Source organism: Trichechus manatus, unplaced genomic scaffold (assembly GCF_000243295.1).
Source record: "Trichechus manatus latirostris isolate Lorelei unplaced genomic scaffold, TriManLat1.0 scaffold00024, whole genome shotgun sequence".
NCBI lineage: Eukaryota > Metazoa > Chordata > Mammalia > Sirenia > Trichechidae > Trichechus > Trichechus manatus.
The window spans coordinates 14,140,779-14,158,910 of NW_004443960.1; the positions used below are offsets into that span (position 1 = coordinate 14,140,779).

Sequence of the window (18,132 nt, forward strand, 5' to 3'; positions counted from 1 at the left end):
CTTTTGAAAATCTTATTTTTAACTACCAAGGACCTTATGCTTGAGTGTCTCTGTGAGAACATGAAGACATACTGTAATTACTGGCTCATTAAGTATCATAAGGGGACACTGTGTGGTTTAAAATCAGGAAAGGTACACATCAGGGGTATATTCTTTCACCATACTTATGCAATCTGCATGCTGAGCAAATAATACAAGAAGCTGGACTATATGAAGAAGAACGCGGTATCAGGATTGGAGGAAGACTCATTAACAACCTGCAATATGCAGATGACACAACCTTGCTTGCTGAAGGCGAAGAGGACCCGAAGCACTTACTGATGAAGATCAAAGACTACAGCCTTCAGTATGGATTATACCTCAACACAAAGAAAACAAAAATCCTCACAACTGGACCAATAAGCAACATCATAATAAACAGAGAAAAGACTGAAGTTGTCAAGGACGTCATTTTACTTGGATCCACAATCAACGCCCACAGAAGCAGCGGTAAAGAAATCAAACGAAGAACTGCATTGGGCAAATCTGCTGCAAAAGAGCTCTTTAAAATGTTAAAGAAAGCAAAGATGTCACTTGAAGGGCTAAGGTGCACCTGGCCCAAGCCATGGTATTTTCAATCGCCTCATATGCATGCAAAAGTGAAGAAGAATTGATGCCTTTGAATTACAGCATTGGTGAAGAATAGTGAATATACCACGGACTGCCAGAAGAATGAAAAATGTGTCTTGGAGAAAGTACAGCCAGAAAGTTTCTTAGAAGGGAGGATGTCGAGACCGCATCTAGCGTACTTCGGACATGTCATCAGGAGAGACCAGTCCCTGGAGAAGGACATCATGCTTGGTAAAGCAGACGGTCAGCGAAAAAGAGGAAGATCCTCAACGAGACGGAATGACACAGTGGCTGCAACAATAATAGCAACAATTGTGAGGATGGCGCAGGACCTAGCAGTGTTTCTTTCTGTTGTACGTAGAATAGGGTGGTTACGAGTCAGAGCCAACTCAACGCCACCTAACAAGGACAAGCATCATAATACTCCTTGTTGAAAAAGGATATAAAGTAATGTATGAAGTGTAACTATTAGTGTTTAACCTTACAAATTCCTCATGAGGAGAGGTGGAAAAGAGAAACGCAAGAGAATATACAACAGAGTGGTAAAAATCTGGTAGATACAAGGAGGTAGCAAAGTTAGTAACACCCAATTAGACCTCAGTCACAGAAGAATGCTGAGGGGAAAAAAAGAGCATCTAAATCACTTACCTTAAGTTTCAAAAAATGTATTCCTAGAGAACACTACTGCTGGGGAATCAATTCACTTAGACATTGTATCATGTGTAAATGCTTCCAAATAAAAACACAGATGGAGAAATACCACACAACAGGCAAGCTCAATTTCTAAAACAGTTTACTAGCTTACCTGGACTCCACCTAGTCTGGGACAACAACAAAAAAATGCTTAAAGGGAAGTATGCTACTGTCAATGGAAACACCAACTCCTTCACTGAGATAAGCTTATTAGCAATAGTGTTTCCTAGGACTTGTTAATGGGGGATCAGATCAGAAAGATAAGGCTATTTATAATCCTCGTTAATATTACTATTTCCAAATCTGGATTAGAATTATGCAGGATTAATTAACGTTGCCTGCCTTATCTTAAAAAGAATTACTATTTAGGGAAAAGGAAACCATTAATTCCTGAAGCCCCTGTGTCTCTTCAGACCTTTAAGGTTGAAGCATGTGAAATTGTCTATATTCGACCGTTTTTAATTCACAAAAACAGCAACTTGATATAGGTCCACCTAATACATCCTCTAGCCTTGTAAGTAAAATGCAGCCTCAGGAGGCTGCTGAACGGTTCATTGCAGCTATATGTCCAAAGTCACTGAATCGCACTTCTAAAGCAAAGCCTTTATTCTGCTGTTTCTGCTTTTCTACACATAGGAAAAAGGTTATGCTAGAAAAGTTTACTCCTCTGCTAGAAAAGTTTTCTTCTTGTCAGGCCATTGAAACTTAGAATGCATTTTTCACAGAAATAAAAGGTGGACAGGGCTCAAGGCTAGTTCTCAAGGACTATTTAACCTTAAGGTTGCTGAACACTTAACATTTGCAACAAAGCAAAAAAGTATTGCAACATATCAATAACTAAACAAAATTTAAATTTGAAATATTTTATGGCCCTTGAATGTTGCTTGAAGAGAACAGATTTAACTTAAGCTAGGTAAATTTCTGGAGAAATTCTGAAGAGAATTTTTGGACATTTTCAAGGTGACTGGAAGCAGTGGTTCTTTTTTATTTCTGATTTAACTTCAAAAGGTGAAACGCCTTTCCTTTCCCTTGATTTGTGTTCTACCAGCAATAATGTGAAGCATAATTACATTATAAAGTAAAAAACCTACATTATATTGACATTTTAAAAAACTCTAAAAAGGCATTAATTCTGAACTAAATATTCTATCCTAAAAAGAGAATCTCTTCCACAAAAACCATTCCTGGTCACTCACTCCCTTCACTCTCCACTTGTTTCTTAATTCCTGTGATACTTTTTACCATCCTTGCTGTGCCAGGGTTTGTCTAAAAATGTAGGCCCCTTACTACTTTGTAAGCTCTGGAGGATAATGTCTTATTCACCTTGTGTCTCCTTTAGCACCAGCACTGGGCTTTGACTATATTGGCCTTCAACTAACAGAAACTAGAAACCAAAACAGACTTCTGCTTTAGAAGAAAACAGATGCCATTAAGCACAAGCTACACCTACCTACAACTCATAATCCTATACATGGTAGAACAAACACAGGACTAGGGACCACCAATAGCTCTGCTACTGACTACCTCTGCAACCTTTAGTAAATCAAAAATCAGTGAGGCCATAAACTTTTAGGATCAGGAACTTTGTACCATGGCTAACTCCCATCAGTTTTTCTTGACACCCTGCATTCAATAATCATTGACCACCATCGCCACTACACACCTGTATGCAAAACCCTCTTATGACGATGATGTAGGGATCTGCTTTAAATGAACACTAAAATTATAGCCTATCATCTCCTCACAGAAGTCCTCCCACTCTACATAAAAGAGTAGGATCTATAAAGACATACACGGAAATGGGTCATTCCAAGGTTGGCTAACAGAGAGGTTCTTTTCACTTCTGAAGTGAAGAGCAGGAACAGAAATTCTGGCAGGCCCTATAAGTAAGAAATGATTAGGAATGTTCTACTAGTGCTGCGCCTACTGTTCTTTATCAACTTTGAGCATAACAGGAAGGTAATAAAAGAATTTTCCAAAATCAGGCCCAAAGGGGAACAAAAGCCTTAGCTCTGGATGAGAACAAGACCTAAAAATATGCTGAGATGTAATTCTTTAAGTTGGGAAACAGGGCCAAAGTTGTCTCTTTTAAAGCAAGAATTAGACATCTATCTAACAACAAATAAGTTAAATTGGCTCAGCTCCACAGTGCTGTTCAATAGAACTTTCTGTGGTGATAGAATTGTTCTGTATCTGTGCTGTCCAATATGGCAGCCACAGGCCACATATGGCTGTTTGAACACTTGAAATGTGGCTAGTGAGACTGTAGAACTGAATCTTTTATTTTAATTAATCTAAATTTAAATTTAAATAGCCAAATGTGGCTAGTGGCTACCATATTGGACATGGCAAGTCTAGATTTTCTAAGTTAAGGGTTTTTAACAACCAGGGAAGATTTTACCACAGGGGACCTTTGGCAATGCCTGGAGCCATTTTTGGTTGTCACAACTGGGGAGAAGGGGGTTCTACTGGTATCTAGAAGATGGGGATGCTGCTAAACACCCTAACATGCACAGGACAAAGAATTATTAGCTCCTACAACAAACAATTATTGACTCTCAAAATGCCAGTAGGACCGAGGTTGAGAAACTCAGCTCCAAGTTTACTCAAGTATGGAGTTAAAAGTAAATGCAAAACAAATTGCAGTACACCTTGCCAAAACATAATACCCAGAAAGAATGAGATTTCCCAAGCAAAAGGAAAAGGTCGGGGCTGTTCCACAAGTTTAAAGCAGCGGGTTTTTACTAAAAAGTGTATGTCTGTGTTGAATAACTTAAGATTGTTAGCATTACAGTAAATACTTCTTGTGGCATTTTTACTTGAATATTAACATAAGTACTGTGGGACTATGTGAATGATTTATCCAACTGCCCAAACATCTACAGGGCCTTGTTACTTATGAGCTGGACGTACAGTATTGAGGTCTGAGCCTCCTAATCTCCTAGTTTGAATTTCTTGCCCCCGCAATTAACCTTTGTGATTTCTTGAGATGTCACTAATTTTAGATATAAGAAAACTGATACTGTATGTGAGGGAAAAAAAAAAGCAAATCAAGATGAGAAAATGACTCTGTCATTGCACTTCTACATGTTACCTTGAAGAAAAAGTGAAGGTACAGAATTATATTTGGACCAAAGGAAATGTACCGACATTAAATAATAGCACACTACATTTTAGAGTGAGAGACATTACTTGAAATTTTAGAGGCTGAGTATCAAATAACACTGTAGTTTCTGTAACCAGTATAAATTATGCAAGAATCAGTTTAAATGGGACCATTCAGAACTGCTCAAACAGCTCTCAAACTTGTATTAGCAATGTAGAATTTAACTCAGAACAGTTTCTCCAGGAAACAGGAATAATGGATACAATTCAGCGTTTTACTTTGATTCAAACTACTTTTCAGAACACAAAGTCCTCAACATTCATATTATGGCAATGCATTTTTTTTTTTCTGCCCACTTAGCAGCAACAGAAATTGTTCGTTACATTGCAAGGCTCTCTAATAGAAAAATAAGACACAGTCCTAGTTCTGAAAAAGTTAACATTCAGAATTTTCACACTGACCTCAGGCAGAGACTGTGGCCCACACGTTTTGAATTCCTAAAAGATCACTGCAATTTGTGTGACTGCTCCAGCCTTTAAGCATGCCAGAGTTTCAGTACGTCTTCAAACCTTCATTCGAAGAGTTTAAGATTTTTCATCATCAATTAACATTTAGGGAGCAACAACTGTAATCTACTAATCAAATGCCAGAAAAGTAATGCTTAAAGCAGAATTTCAACCCACTCTGTTTTGCAGATTTGTCTATAAAGAACTATTCTTGGAGGAAAGATCATCCCAGGTCTTTAGGTTTCTAATTGGAATGACACAAAGCCCATCCCACTTTCTTACGAAACTGGAAAGACAACAACACTGAAAGGACATTTTTAGCATCATTTTGTATTCAATTACAAGTGTTACAAACATAATCTAGACCAGGGCTTCTCGATCTCAGCACTATTGACATTTTGAGGCAAATATTTCTCTGTCTGTAGGGGGCTACCCTGTGCATTGTAGGATGCTGAGCAGAATCACTGGCCTCTACCCACTAGATGCCAGCAGCACAACCCCACACCTGAGTTGTGACAATCAAAAATGATTCCAGACATGCCAAATGTCACTTGGGGGACAAAACTGCCCCTGGCTGAGAACCTCTGATATAAACTGAAACACAAAGCAGTAATCAAAAGCCTGGACAGACTATTCCTAGCCAGAAACAAGACATGTAAGTCACCACTGAGACAGCTCAAGAAAATCATATTACCCTTTTCTTATCTTGCTTGCTTTCCACTCAACTTATGCTAAACCACTAAGGGGGAGGATATACCATTGCGTGCACATGAAGACAGCCATCTGGCTTGATTTGCACAATTACTCCCTTCAACTCTCCACTGACAAGAGAACAAATCCACTGCACTGAAAAATGACAAAATGTTATTTCTGCCAGTTTAAAATTAAAATGAAGCAAACTTAGAACCCTAGCATTGCCCCGAATTCCATATGTATGAAAAATTGGGTCTGGATCAAACTGGACAAGTAGACTCCCAAGCTTTAACAGGGAGAAAGACTTTAAAGCAAGGGCAGACCGTCAATTACTGAAGGTAGGAATCAGTGAAAAAATTCAACCACTGGGTCTCATTTATAAACCCTAAACCCAGGACAAACAGAATCCATTTCACATGCCCGAGCAGTCAACCAGGTATATCAAGATGCTGTTCCTCAAGGGGAAACTGGAAGAAGGCGCTGCTACAGAGGATTCTGGATTGACACAAAAGTCTCTCCTCCCCACTGGAATGGGGGAGCTAGGAAGTTGTGAGGCAGCAGCGACCCTCAAAACTAAATTCATTGTCTGAAGAATACCCACCCTTTCTGAATTCTAGAAAGGTTCTTAACTGGTGGTCAGAAGCTACAGCAACAGAATCACGTAGAGAACTTGTTAAACATGCAGATCCTGGTCCCGCCCCCCAGAGGTTCCGACCCAAGGGCTGAAAAACAGAATTTTTACAAAGGTTACAAAGGGTCCCAGGTGATTCCTACGCATGCTAAAGTTGGAAAACCACTGCTTTAACATTTTTATTCCTAACCTGGAGACCACAGAAAACCTACAGGTTTACAGTTGGCTCGGAAACAAATGAGGGCTTCTTTCCACGCGCTTGTGAGCCCGCGAACTGTTAGCTCCTGTCATCCCAAAAGGTGAGGCAAGCTCAGGTCGGCCCCTCACTGAATGCTGGCAGGGCCCACGGTCGGCCCCGCGGCGCCCGGACTGGGCTCCAGGCTGAAGCCGGCCCGGCCCCTCTTGGTCCACGGGGACCTGAGAGAAACCGAGCCCCATGACGGGACCAGGCCCTGGCCGCGAGCGTCGGGTAGACGTCCTAGCGGCCAGGCCGCCTCAGCAGGGCCCGTTAGCCCCCGGCTCCCTCCCTGGGTCACAATGGCAGCTCGCGACGGAGAAACAGTCGCACGGGAGGAGGGGGCCCTAGGCCGCAGCGCCGCCCACCTCAGCGGTACAGACCTTCTCCAGTGACGTGTCCATGGCGAAGACGACCAGCAGAGCCCGATGGTGGCCCGGCGGTCCCGGGCGCTACTTCCGCCTCCCGTGCCCAGCCGTGGTTTCCACGCTGGCAGCGCTGACGTCCCCCCGCGCCCGCGGACGGCGGGGAGCAGAGGAGGAGGAGCCGCCTGACGGCGCTGCTGGGTGGGCAACCTGCGGAGTGAGGGAAGGCGGGGCCCCGACGGGGTGGGCGGGGCCCTCTAGGCTTCCGCACCTGGTCGTCACGCCGGCCAGCCCTAACTTTCCCAGGTGAGAGGGGGAGGATGGATAGTATACCGTTCCAAACTCACTTTTTTCAGAGACCTGTCACAGCAATCAATATGTAAGTAAAATAATCAAAAATTACCATTCATGGAGTGAAAAGCTTCCAATTCTAGCGACGCACCTGCGCTTCTGGGCCAAGGCTTCCAAGAAACCCCACCGTCATCATCCCTCAGGAATGGAACAGGCCATCACCATAGAGGGGCGGGGCGAGCGTGCATTCTTGCGCATGCGCAGGGCTGGCAGTTTCCTAGGTGATCCGAGTTAGGGGTTTCAGGGGTTGAACTCCCGAATGACCGCTGCTCTGAAGAGGCGCCTATCGGAGCTGAAGTATTAGTTTCAGACTCTACCTCAGAATTCTAGACGGAACAGACTGAAACAACTGGTCCAGCCTGCTTCATGTCAAGCCACAGTTATGACTGAGATGATGGGTAATAGTAGCAATAATAATAATATATAACCACTTTATCTTATAGCAGCCCTATGTTGTAGAAATCATTATCTCCATTTCACAGTGTTGATCTAGGTAGGGTTCAGATCCAGCCACCCTAACTCCAGTGCCTATACACTACACTATACTGCCTCCATATCTGCTTCCAGCCCTGCTGTCTAATCGTACTGTGTTTCTAAGGAATGGGAGAGAGCGTAAACTTGCTTATTGTATTTCTCAGATTCTAATGAGAGAAACTGAAATAAACGAATCTACCACGATTATGGTCAGTAACACACTTCACCGCTAGAAGAAGATTCATGACGTTAAAACCACAAAACCATTCCCTTTATACACACCTCTTCCCAAATCTGTGTAAATGGCTGGGTCAGGTTTTCAGTGTAGTAACAAAATATTTTGAGCTATCTAACTTGTATTTTGTAAATTGCCGGACTATGTTAATAGAATTATTTTCTACCAACGAAACCTTGTGTGCTGGTTCAGAGTGTACTGTGGGGACTGTTCTGATTTCCAAAGAGTTCTGCAAATAGAGGAATGTTTGATATATATCTCCTTGGAACTAAAAACTGAATATACTTCTGCTTGCACAAAACAGAAGGAGCCTTGGTGGTGCAGTGGTTATAGCGGTCGCTGCTAACCAAAAGGTTGGCAGTTCCAACCCACCAGCCGCGCGTGGGGGAAAGATGTGGCAGTCAGCTTCTATAAAGACTTACAGGTTTGGGAACCCCATGAGGCAGTTCTACTCTGTCCTATAGGGTCGCTATGAGTTGGAATCAACTCGACCACAGTGATTTGGGTTTTGAGCAAAACAAGTAATTTTTTCCAACATGTCATGAAAGTTTTCTAGCATGTAGAAAAATTGACAGGATTATACAGTGAACACCCAGGTATTCACTGTCTAGATTCTACAATTAGCATTCCTGGATGACCCAAACGGTTTAGCTGAAAAGTTGGCGGTTCAAATCCACGCAGTTGTTGTTAGATGCTGGAGTCCATTCTGACTAGAGGCAAGGCGAAAGGCAAGCCTGGTTACAGTTTCCAAAAGGTCATAGTCTCGAAAACCCTATGAAGCACAGTTCTACTCTGACACAATCAGCTCTCCATGAGTAGGAATCCATGCCACTACTCCACGGCCACTAGCATTGTTGCTTTACCACGTATGTATACATCTACCAGTCCATCTTATGTTTTGATGCATTTCAAAGTTGCAGACGTCAGTACCTTTTACTCCTAAACACTTCATCATGAGTCTCGTTAAAAACTAGTAATTTTTTAAAAGCCATTTCCAAGTAACTGTGACATAATTTCATACTTGTAGGAAAGTTGCGTAAATAATATGAAGAATTCTCTCGGACTCTTCACTCAGATTCCCTGTGTTAACATTTTACTACACTTACTTTATTTTTTCTCTTTCTCCATATATGTATATGCAGAAGACATAATTAAGTTAAAGATTTAACTCAATGTCCATAGCAACTTTGTTTATAATGGTGAAAACTAAAAAAACCCCAAAACCTATATATCCAACTATATGATAGGTAATTGGTTAAATTTATGGTACTGCCATAAAATTGATTAAGACACAACCTTTAAAAATATTGATGTTGATATTGACATGGACAGATGATATGTTGTCAACTCAAAAAGGTTGAGTTGGAACAAGTAAGGAATCATGCATTCATAATATGAGCCTTTATTTTTTTAAAAAAGGAATATATATATATTTATATAAAATATATAAAAGGACTTTGTATATAAATTTATATAGAAATATGAATAAATTTATATATAAAAATATATGAAGGACTATAAAAATTCTCCAAACATGGTAACAGTGGTTATCTCTAGAAATGTCATCTTCACTTAATTCTACTTTTTTGTTTCTCATACATGTTTTAGAATCAGGAAAAAAAAAAAAAAGAGCATTCGATAGGACTTGTGCCAGTTATTGACATATTGTCTCCCAGTTCCAAATGCATAGTCTTTGCCTGCTCTGTGAAAACTGATCTGGGCCCTTTAAATGTTTCCTTTGCCAGCTGGCACCATGTTAAGTTTTGTCAGTAGAGGGCACTAGAGAGACATTGCAAGAGGAAAGAATTTTGCTTCCTGTCTCCTGCAAGCAGTTTCACTGATACTAAGCTCCTACAGCTTCATGGTGCAGTGGTTGAGTTCAGCTTCTAACCAAAAGGTTGGCAGTTCGAAACACCAGCTGCTCCTTGGAAACCCTATGAGGCAGTTCTACTCTGTCCTTAGGGTCACTATGAGTCAGAATCGACTCAATGGCAATGGATTTGGTTTTTGGTTTGGGAAGCTCCTACAGCACACATCGTTCAGCAGCTTCTCCCACTACCCCTTCAGGTGGTTTTGTAGCAGAGTACCACCTCCAGGGGGAGACTCATGAGCAGCTTACCCTAGAGGGCAGATATCCTGCAATTTCTCCTGGCACAGTGACTCCTCTGCCATTAAATGAGTGAGGGCTGTGGGCTTCCAGCAAGGATGGGATCTCAGCCCTAGGGGTGGGGACTCTTTCTTGGGTATTCTATCTCAGTCCTAAGGGGTCGTGGCTGTTCCTTATGTCTGCTGTTTCAATACTCTATTTAGAGTTCTCTTCTTACTAGCCAATCCCTTATTACTCCAACCCCCTGTTAAGTTCGTAATTCCCTATATTAAACTTTCCTTGTTCAAATTACAGTGTGATTTTTCTTTCCTCATTGGATCAGACTGATAGATCAGACTAAAATCGTCTCTAAACTGTTATTCCACTAATCAGTTATTTTTTCCACAAATTAGTAGTTATATGTTTTCTGTCGTAACTGAAGTTTCAAAGATTCAAAAAAAGCATAATTGGGGGGAAAAACCCTGTCTCTGTGATTAATTCACATTTTATGTAGAAATTCTTAATTCATTTGCATATTTGGATATGCATTAGGTAAACATCTGCAACCCGTAAACCCGTTGCCATCGAATCCTGTGGCTGGTGAATTTGAGCGGCTGATCTTTTGGTCAGCAGCCTGAGCTCTTAACCACTGCACCACCAGGGCTCCAAAACGTCTTTAAAGTTACCTCTAATGTTGGGTTTTTCATAATCTCAGATTTTTTATTTTAGCCCCTTTTATATAATTTAAGAGGATTTGCAAAGTTATTTCTTTTCACAAAGCTTAACAATGGAATATTAATGAAATAAATTAAGTTGACTATTATCCCACACCAATTATAGATAAAACAGTTACTTAAAATAAAGCCAGTTAAAACAGAGTCCTGGACCTAAAGTAGAGAAACACTCTACCTCAAACATTTCTTCCAAATGGCACAATTTCAAAATACCAAGTTGCAGGTGGGATCTATAATTTCCACCATTCCTGTTAAGAAATCTGTTGCCACATTTTAATATTTGAGATAGGGGAGAAGGATGGGGAAGTATCCCAAACTTTCAAATAAGATTGAAGAGAGATAGTTTTAGACTCAGCACTTTGTTTTAGCACCAGCTGATATTAAAATGGTCTGAAAATGATCATACTGATCTAAGCACCTTTCACATAAATTTGTATCAATGTCAAGGGTAAAGGTTGCCTAGGTCATAGAGACAGAATTCTGAGGCATGGTTTTTCCACATCACAGGAGAAATGCAATGATTTTATGACAATGGCTTAATCTCATTTCTGGTAACAGGACAAATTAAGGCTTGGATGACAGCCAGGCTTAGATTCCTTCCTCCTAACTCCCCCTTCTTACCTTCTTCCCCCAGCTAGAGCACCCTCTCTTTCCCTCTACATGCACATTCAGATAGGGAGTAAGCAGAGGTGATGCCAAGGAGCTTTAACCTCCTATCCCCACCTTCATAATTTCAAAACCACCAACCCAAAGCCATTCTACTCTGTCCTGTAGGGTCGCTATGAATCGAAATTGACTCGATGGCAATGGGTTTATTTGGTTTGTTCGTTTAACCCAAAACCATTCAAATAAAAATAATTTTTTAAAAGAAAATCGTATGGAAAAATGAAAACCTTGTGGATAAAGTATAGCTATTTTTGTAGATCTGTGGCCACATTCTAAGCAAAAACCTGTGCTTACTGGGCAAAACCCAGCTTCAGAGCAATGCACCCCTTTCCAATCAGATTGCTGGTGGAGAAATTCTGGTGCTGCCATTAAGAAGGAAGGGTTTAGGTCTGGAATGAGGGGTAGGTGGGTAAGGAAATCGTGAGGGAGGGAGGATTAGATAACATTTCCTTGCTAGCCTCCCTCTAACCTCATTACCAGTGACCAGGAGCAAGACAGTTCTTGCTTTAGTTTCCTGCTCTGTGCCCACACGAACAAGGACAACTGATGTCTCAGAGGTGCATGTTGAAGGGGCACCAAGCCCATAAACCACACCCGCTAAAGTCAAGTCAATTCCGACTCATAGAGACCCTATAGGACAGAGTAGAACTGCCCCATAGGGCTTCCAAGGCTATAAATATTTATGGGAGCTGACTGCCACATCTTTCTTCCAGAGAGTTATTGGTGGGTTCAAACTGCTGACCTTTCAGTTAGTGGTCTAGCACTTTAACCACTACGCCACCAGGGCTACTTTAAGAGAGAACAAGGAACTTAAATGCTACCTTTGTAGAGGTGGGTCTTAGATGATTGTTTCATCTGCTTATTGGAAAACAGGCCTGATGGTCTTGAAGTCTTTCAGGCATAGCAGCCTTTTGTTTGTTAGTGGGAATTACAGAACGCGCAAGAGAAGTGAGAAGATTTTGGACACCGCCGCCCACTTGGTGGTTCTTTATTAAGCCGCGAACCATTTAGATAAGATGAAATAATAGCAATTACAATAAGCTTCATGGTAATCATCTTAATGTATTTTTAATGTGATCCTTAGTTGTAAATTGAAGCTCAGTTCCCACATCAGTACTTACTCCCTGCTGAAAGATTTCTTAACACAACTTCTTTTACATTGGAATGCAGCATTTCTGTTCTACGGGCATGCCCCACTGTTCAGGGACATCATTGCCACATGCCTGTGTTGCCTCATTATTGCCAGAGGACTCTGAATCATGGCTTCCATGGATCATGAAGCATCAGTGTAATGAATTAATTTATCTTAAAGCATCTCTTGTTTGAAAGCCATGTGAGTTCTTTAGCATTTGATATTGTATTTGATTGTCTTTAGCTACTGAATTTTGTATTGCTTGTAAGAAGAGACAAGCATACAGCAATACTTGGCAAAATCGCCTAAGCCTTCAAAGTATTCCTTTCTCATTCCCTCAGCTTCCACTAAGTATGTTGAACTGCTTGATAAAGGATCACCATGGATTTTGGAAGGAGACCTGGTGGTGCAGTGGTTAAGTGCACTGCCACTAACCAAAAGGTCGACAGTTTGAACCTACAGTCCACTCCGTAAGAGAAAGATGTGGCAGTCTGCTTTCATAAAGTTTTACAGCATTGGCAACCCTATGCAGTTCTTCTCTGTCCTATGGGGTCTCTATGATTCGGAATGGACTTGACAGAAATGAGTATGTATTCACTTGACAGAAGAACAAACAAATCCGTCTTGGAAGAAGTAAAACCAGAATGCTCCTTAGAAGTGAGGATGGCAAAACTTCATCTCACGTACTTGGACATGTTATCAGGAGGTACCAGTCCCTGGAGAAGGACGTCATGCTTAGCAGAGGGTCAGCGAGAGAGAGGGAGATCCTCAACGAAATGGATTGACACAGTGGCTGCGATAACGGGCTCAAGCATAGCAATGATTATGAAGATGGCACAGGACCAGGCAGTGTTTCTTTCTGTTGTACATAGGGTTGCTATGAGTCGGAACGGACTCGATGACACCTAACAGCAACGGTACATTTACAGATTGTTAATGATCAGCAGCCTCGCTGGGTTTCCGTGAGGAGTAAAGGAGTCAGTGTATTAGAACACCTAGTAGAGACCTAGGAAGCCCAGGTAGCAATGGTTAAGTGCTTGGCTACTAACTGAAAGGTTGGTGGATTGAACCCACACTGGTGGCTCCGCACGGGAAAGACCTGGTGATCTGCTCCCATAAAGATTATAGTCTAGGAAGCTCTATGGGGCAGTTCTACTCTGTCCTATAGGGTCGCTATGAGTTGGAATCGACTCGATGGCCCACAACAACATCAAGAAGTAGAGAACTGACACACATGGTAGATTCTCAATGAACATTAGTTTCATTCCTCTTAGGGTTGCCAGATTTAGCAAAATACATAAATAAACCAGATACAGGGTGCCCAGTTGACTTTGAAGTTTAGATGAGCAACAAATTGCTTTTTGGTATAAGTATGTTGCAAATATTACACAGGACATACTTATACTAAAAAGTTATTCATTTTTTTCTTTGAAATTCACAGTGAGCTGGGCATCCTGTATATTACCTGAAGATCCTAGTCGCTCCCCTACCCTACTTTCCTGCTGCCAGTTTCCCTTCTCAGGGGCAGTGCTGCTCTGTCTCTTTCTTTATAACAAATTTGTTAAGGGAATTGTGTAGGAATTATTAGGGAAATTTTGTTTCAAAGTGGTGCAATAATTTCCTCTAAAGCAGGAATTATATTTTTTTAAAAGAGGATTTCAAATACAAATCTTACAAATTTCCACAGCACACAGCTCAGTGTCTGGCACGTATTGGTGCTTAATAAATATTTATCAATAGAATGAATGAATAAGCAAATGGCTGATAAATAGATCATCCTAGTCTGTGTATGTTGAGAAATGGGTAGTTTGAGTTCAGTTAACATGATCAAATGCTGTTAGATTGGCCCACAGGAGTGCAAAGAAAGAAGACAAGATAAAACGGGCTTAGTAGATTGAATATTGACCCCCCCCCCAAAGATGTCCATATCCCAATTCCTGGAACCTGTGAATATGTTACCTTACATGGCAAAGGGATTTAATTTTTAAATTAAGGATCTTGAGATGGGGATAGTATCTTGAATTATCTGGGTGGGCCTAATGTAATCGAAATGGTCCTTAGAAGAGGGAGGCAGGAGGGTCAGAATCAGAAAAACTATGTGACAACCGAAATAGAGATCAGAAAATGCTAAGCTGCTGGCTTTGAAGATGGAGGATGGGTCTATGAGCTGTGTAGAAGCTGTAAGAGGCAAGGCAGTGAATTCTCCCCTAGAATCTTAATTAAGAACTCAGTACTAACAGCAGAGCCAACATGGCACTATAGACAGAAGCACGGTGCATCCCTCTGCAGCAAAGACCTAAAAAACTAAGTAAAACAGATACAAACATCAATCCTGGAACCCAAAGCATCAAATGAAGGAATCAAGAACTTGATCAAGCACCAAAAAAAAAGCACTACAAAATGACAGCAATAAACTCACAGACCTATCAGTAATCACACTGAATGTAAACAGCTTAAATGCACCCATAAAGAGACAGAGAGTGACAGAATGGATAAAAAACAGGACCCATCAATATGCTGTCTACAAGAGACACACCTTAGAAATGAAGATATAAATGTATTAAAAATAAAAGGATGGAAAAAAATATATCAAGCAAACAGCAACCAAAAAAAAAGCAGGAGTGGCAATACTAATCTCACATAAAATAGACTTCAAAACAAAATCCACCATAAAAGACAAGGAAGGATATTATATAATGATTAAAGGGACAATCCACCATGAGGACATAAACATAATAAATATCTACGCACCCAGTGACAGGGCTCCAAAATACATTAAAAAAATTCTAACAGCACTGAAAAGAGAAACTGACAGTTCCACAATAATAGTAGGACACTTCAACACACCACTTTTTGTATAGGACAGAACATCTAGAAAGAAACTCAATAAAGATACAGAAGATCTAAAGGCCACAATCAACCAACCTGACGTCATAGACATATATAGAACACTCCACCCAACAGCAGCAAAATACATACTCTTTTCCAATGCATGTGGAACGTTTTTCAGAATAGACCCCATCTTGGGCCACAAAGCAACCCTCAATGAAATCCAAAACATTGAGATAATACAAAGCATCTTCTCTAATCACAATGTCATAAAAGTACAAATTAATAACAAGAAGAGCAAGGACAAAAAAATCAAATATATGTAAACTGAATAACACCTTGCTTAAAAACCACTGGGTAATAGAAGAAATCAAAGATGGAATAAAAAAATTCCTAGAATCAAATGAGAACGAAAACACATCATACCAAAATCTCTGGGACACAGCTCAGGCAGTGCTCAGAGGTTACTTTACAGTAATAGATGCACACATCAAAAAAGAAGAAAAGGAAAAAGTCAAAACATTAGCTATACAACTCGAACAAGTAGAGAACAGCAAAAGAAGCCCACAGCCACCAGAAGAAAGGAAATTATAAAGATCAGAGCAGAAATAAATGAAATAGAGAATAGAAAAACAATAGAAAGAATTAACAAAACCAAAAGTTTGTTGTTTGAAACCATTAAAAAAAAAAAAAAACACCACGAACAACTGGGATTCATACCAGGTATGCAAGGATGGTTCAACATTAGGAAATCAATCAATGTAATCCACCATATAAATAAAAGAAAAGAAATCACATGATTATCTCAACTGACACAAAAAAGGCATTAGATAAAATCCAACACCCATTCCTGATAAAAACTCTCAATAAAATAGGCATAGAAGAGAAATTCCTCAACATAACGAAGGGCATCTACACAAAATCAACAGGCAACATCATTCTTAACTGAGAGAGGCTGAAAACATTTCCCCTGAGAACAGGAACAAGACAAGGATGCCCTTTATCACCACTCCTATTTAACATTGTGCTGAAGTCGTAGCTAGAGCAATAAGGCAAGAAGAAGAAATAAAGGGCACCCAAATTGGTAAGGAAGAAGTAAAACTATCCCTCTTTGTGGATAATATGATACTATACATAGAGAACCCAAAGGACTCCACAAGAAAACGACTGGAATGAAGAGAAAGATTTAGCAGAGTAGCAGGATACAAGATAAACATACAAAGATCCATTGGATTCCTGTGCATCAATAGAGAGAACAACGAAAAGGAAATCAGGAAAGCAATACCATTTATAATAGCCCCTAAAAAAATAAAATCTAACCAGGGATGTAAAAGACCTATATAAAGAAAACTACAAAACACTACTGCAAGAAACCAAATGAGACCTACATAAATAGAAAAGCATACCATGCTCATGGATAGGTAGACTCAACATTGTGAAAATGTCCATTCTTTCCAAAGCAATCTACAAATACAATGCAATCCCGATCCAAACACCAACAGCATTCTTTAACAAGATGGAAAAAGTAATTATTAACTTTATACGGAAAGGAAAGAGGCCCTGGATAAGTAAAGCAGTATTGAAGAAAAAGAATAAAGTAGGAGGACTTGCACTACCTGATCTCAGAACTTACTGTACAGCTATGGTAGTCAAAACAGCCTGGTATTAGTACAACGACAGACACATTGACCAATGGAACAGAATCAAGAACCCAAATGTAAATACATATCCCTACGGTTACTTGATCTTCAACAAAGGCCTGAAGTCCATTAAATGGGGAGAAGACAGTCTTTTTAACAAATGGTGCTGGTAAAACTGGATGTCCATCTGTGAAAAAAAGAAACAAGACCATACCACACACTATAGACAAAAACTAATTCAAAAATGGATCAAAGACCTAAATTTAAAACCAAAAGCTATAAAGATCATAGAATTAAAAATACAGTCAACGTTAGAGGCTCTAATACACGGCATAAATAGGATACAAACCATAACTTACAATACACAAACACCAGAAGATAAGCTAGATAACTGGGATCTTCTAAAAATTAAACACTTACACTCATCAAAATACTTCACTAAAAGAGTAAAAAGAGAACGTACAGACTGGGAAAAAAGTTTTGGCTATGACAAATCCGACAAAGGTCTAATCTCTAAAATCTATAGGAAAATCCAACACCTCTACAACAAAAAGACAAATAATCCAATTAAAAAACGGGTGAAGGATAAAAACAGACACTTCACCAAAGAAGTCATTCAGCCAGCTAACAGACACATGAGGAAATGCTCGAGATCACTAGCCATTAGAGAAATGCAAATAAAAACTACAATGAGATACCATCTCACCCAGACATTGTTGGCATGAATCAAAAAAACAGAAAATGACAAATATTGGAGAGGCTGCGGGGAGCTTTGAACTCTTAGGCACTGCTGGTGGGAGTGCAAAACGGTAGAGCCATTTTAGAAAATGATATGGCACTTCTTTAAAAAGCTAGAAATAGAAATACCATATGATCCAGCAATCCCACTCCTAGGGATATATCCTAGAGAAATACAAGCCATCACATAAGTACACATATGCACACCCATGTTCATTGCAGCATTGTTCACAATAGCAAAAAGATGGAAACAACCCAGGTGCCCATCAACAGATGAATGAATGAACAAACTATGGTACATACACATAATGGAATACTGTGCAACAATAAAGAACAACGATGAATCTGAGAAGCATCTGACAACATGGATGAATCTGGAGGGCGTTGTGTTGAGTGAAATAAGTCAATC

The 18,132-nt window shown here is 40.2% G+C and overlaps 1 protein-coding gene across 4 annotated transcripts in view; it reads right to left on the minus strand.

The window, feature by feature from the left end:
• The window catches only part of PDXDC1 (pyridoxal dependent decarboxylase domain containing 1), a 51,969-nt gene extending 44,849 nt beyond the window's left edge, over positions 1 to 7,120 (minus strand). For 3 of the 4 annotated variants that reach the window (XR_002823572.1, XM_023728483.1, XM_004373275.3), the window contains exon 1: positions 6,857 to 7,120. Coding sequence is in view for 2 of the 4 variants with exons in the window: in XM_023728483.1 (XP_023584251.1) it covers positions 6,857 to 6,877 (21 nt within the window). In the remaining 2 variants the exon portion in view is untranslated. The other variant, XM_023728484.1, reaches the window with a different exon arrangement.
• Positions 7,121 to 18,132: the final 11,012 nt, after the last annotated feature.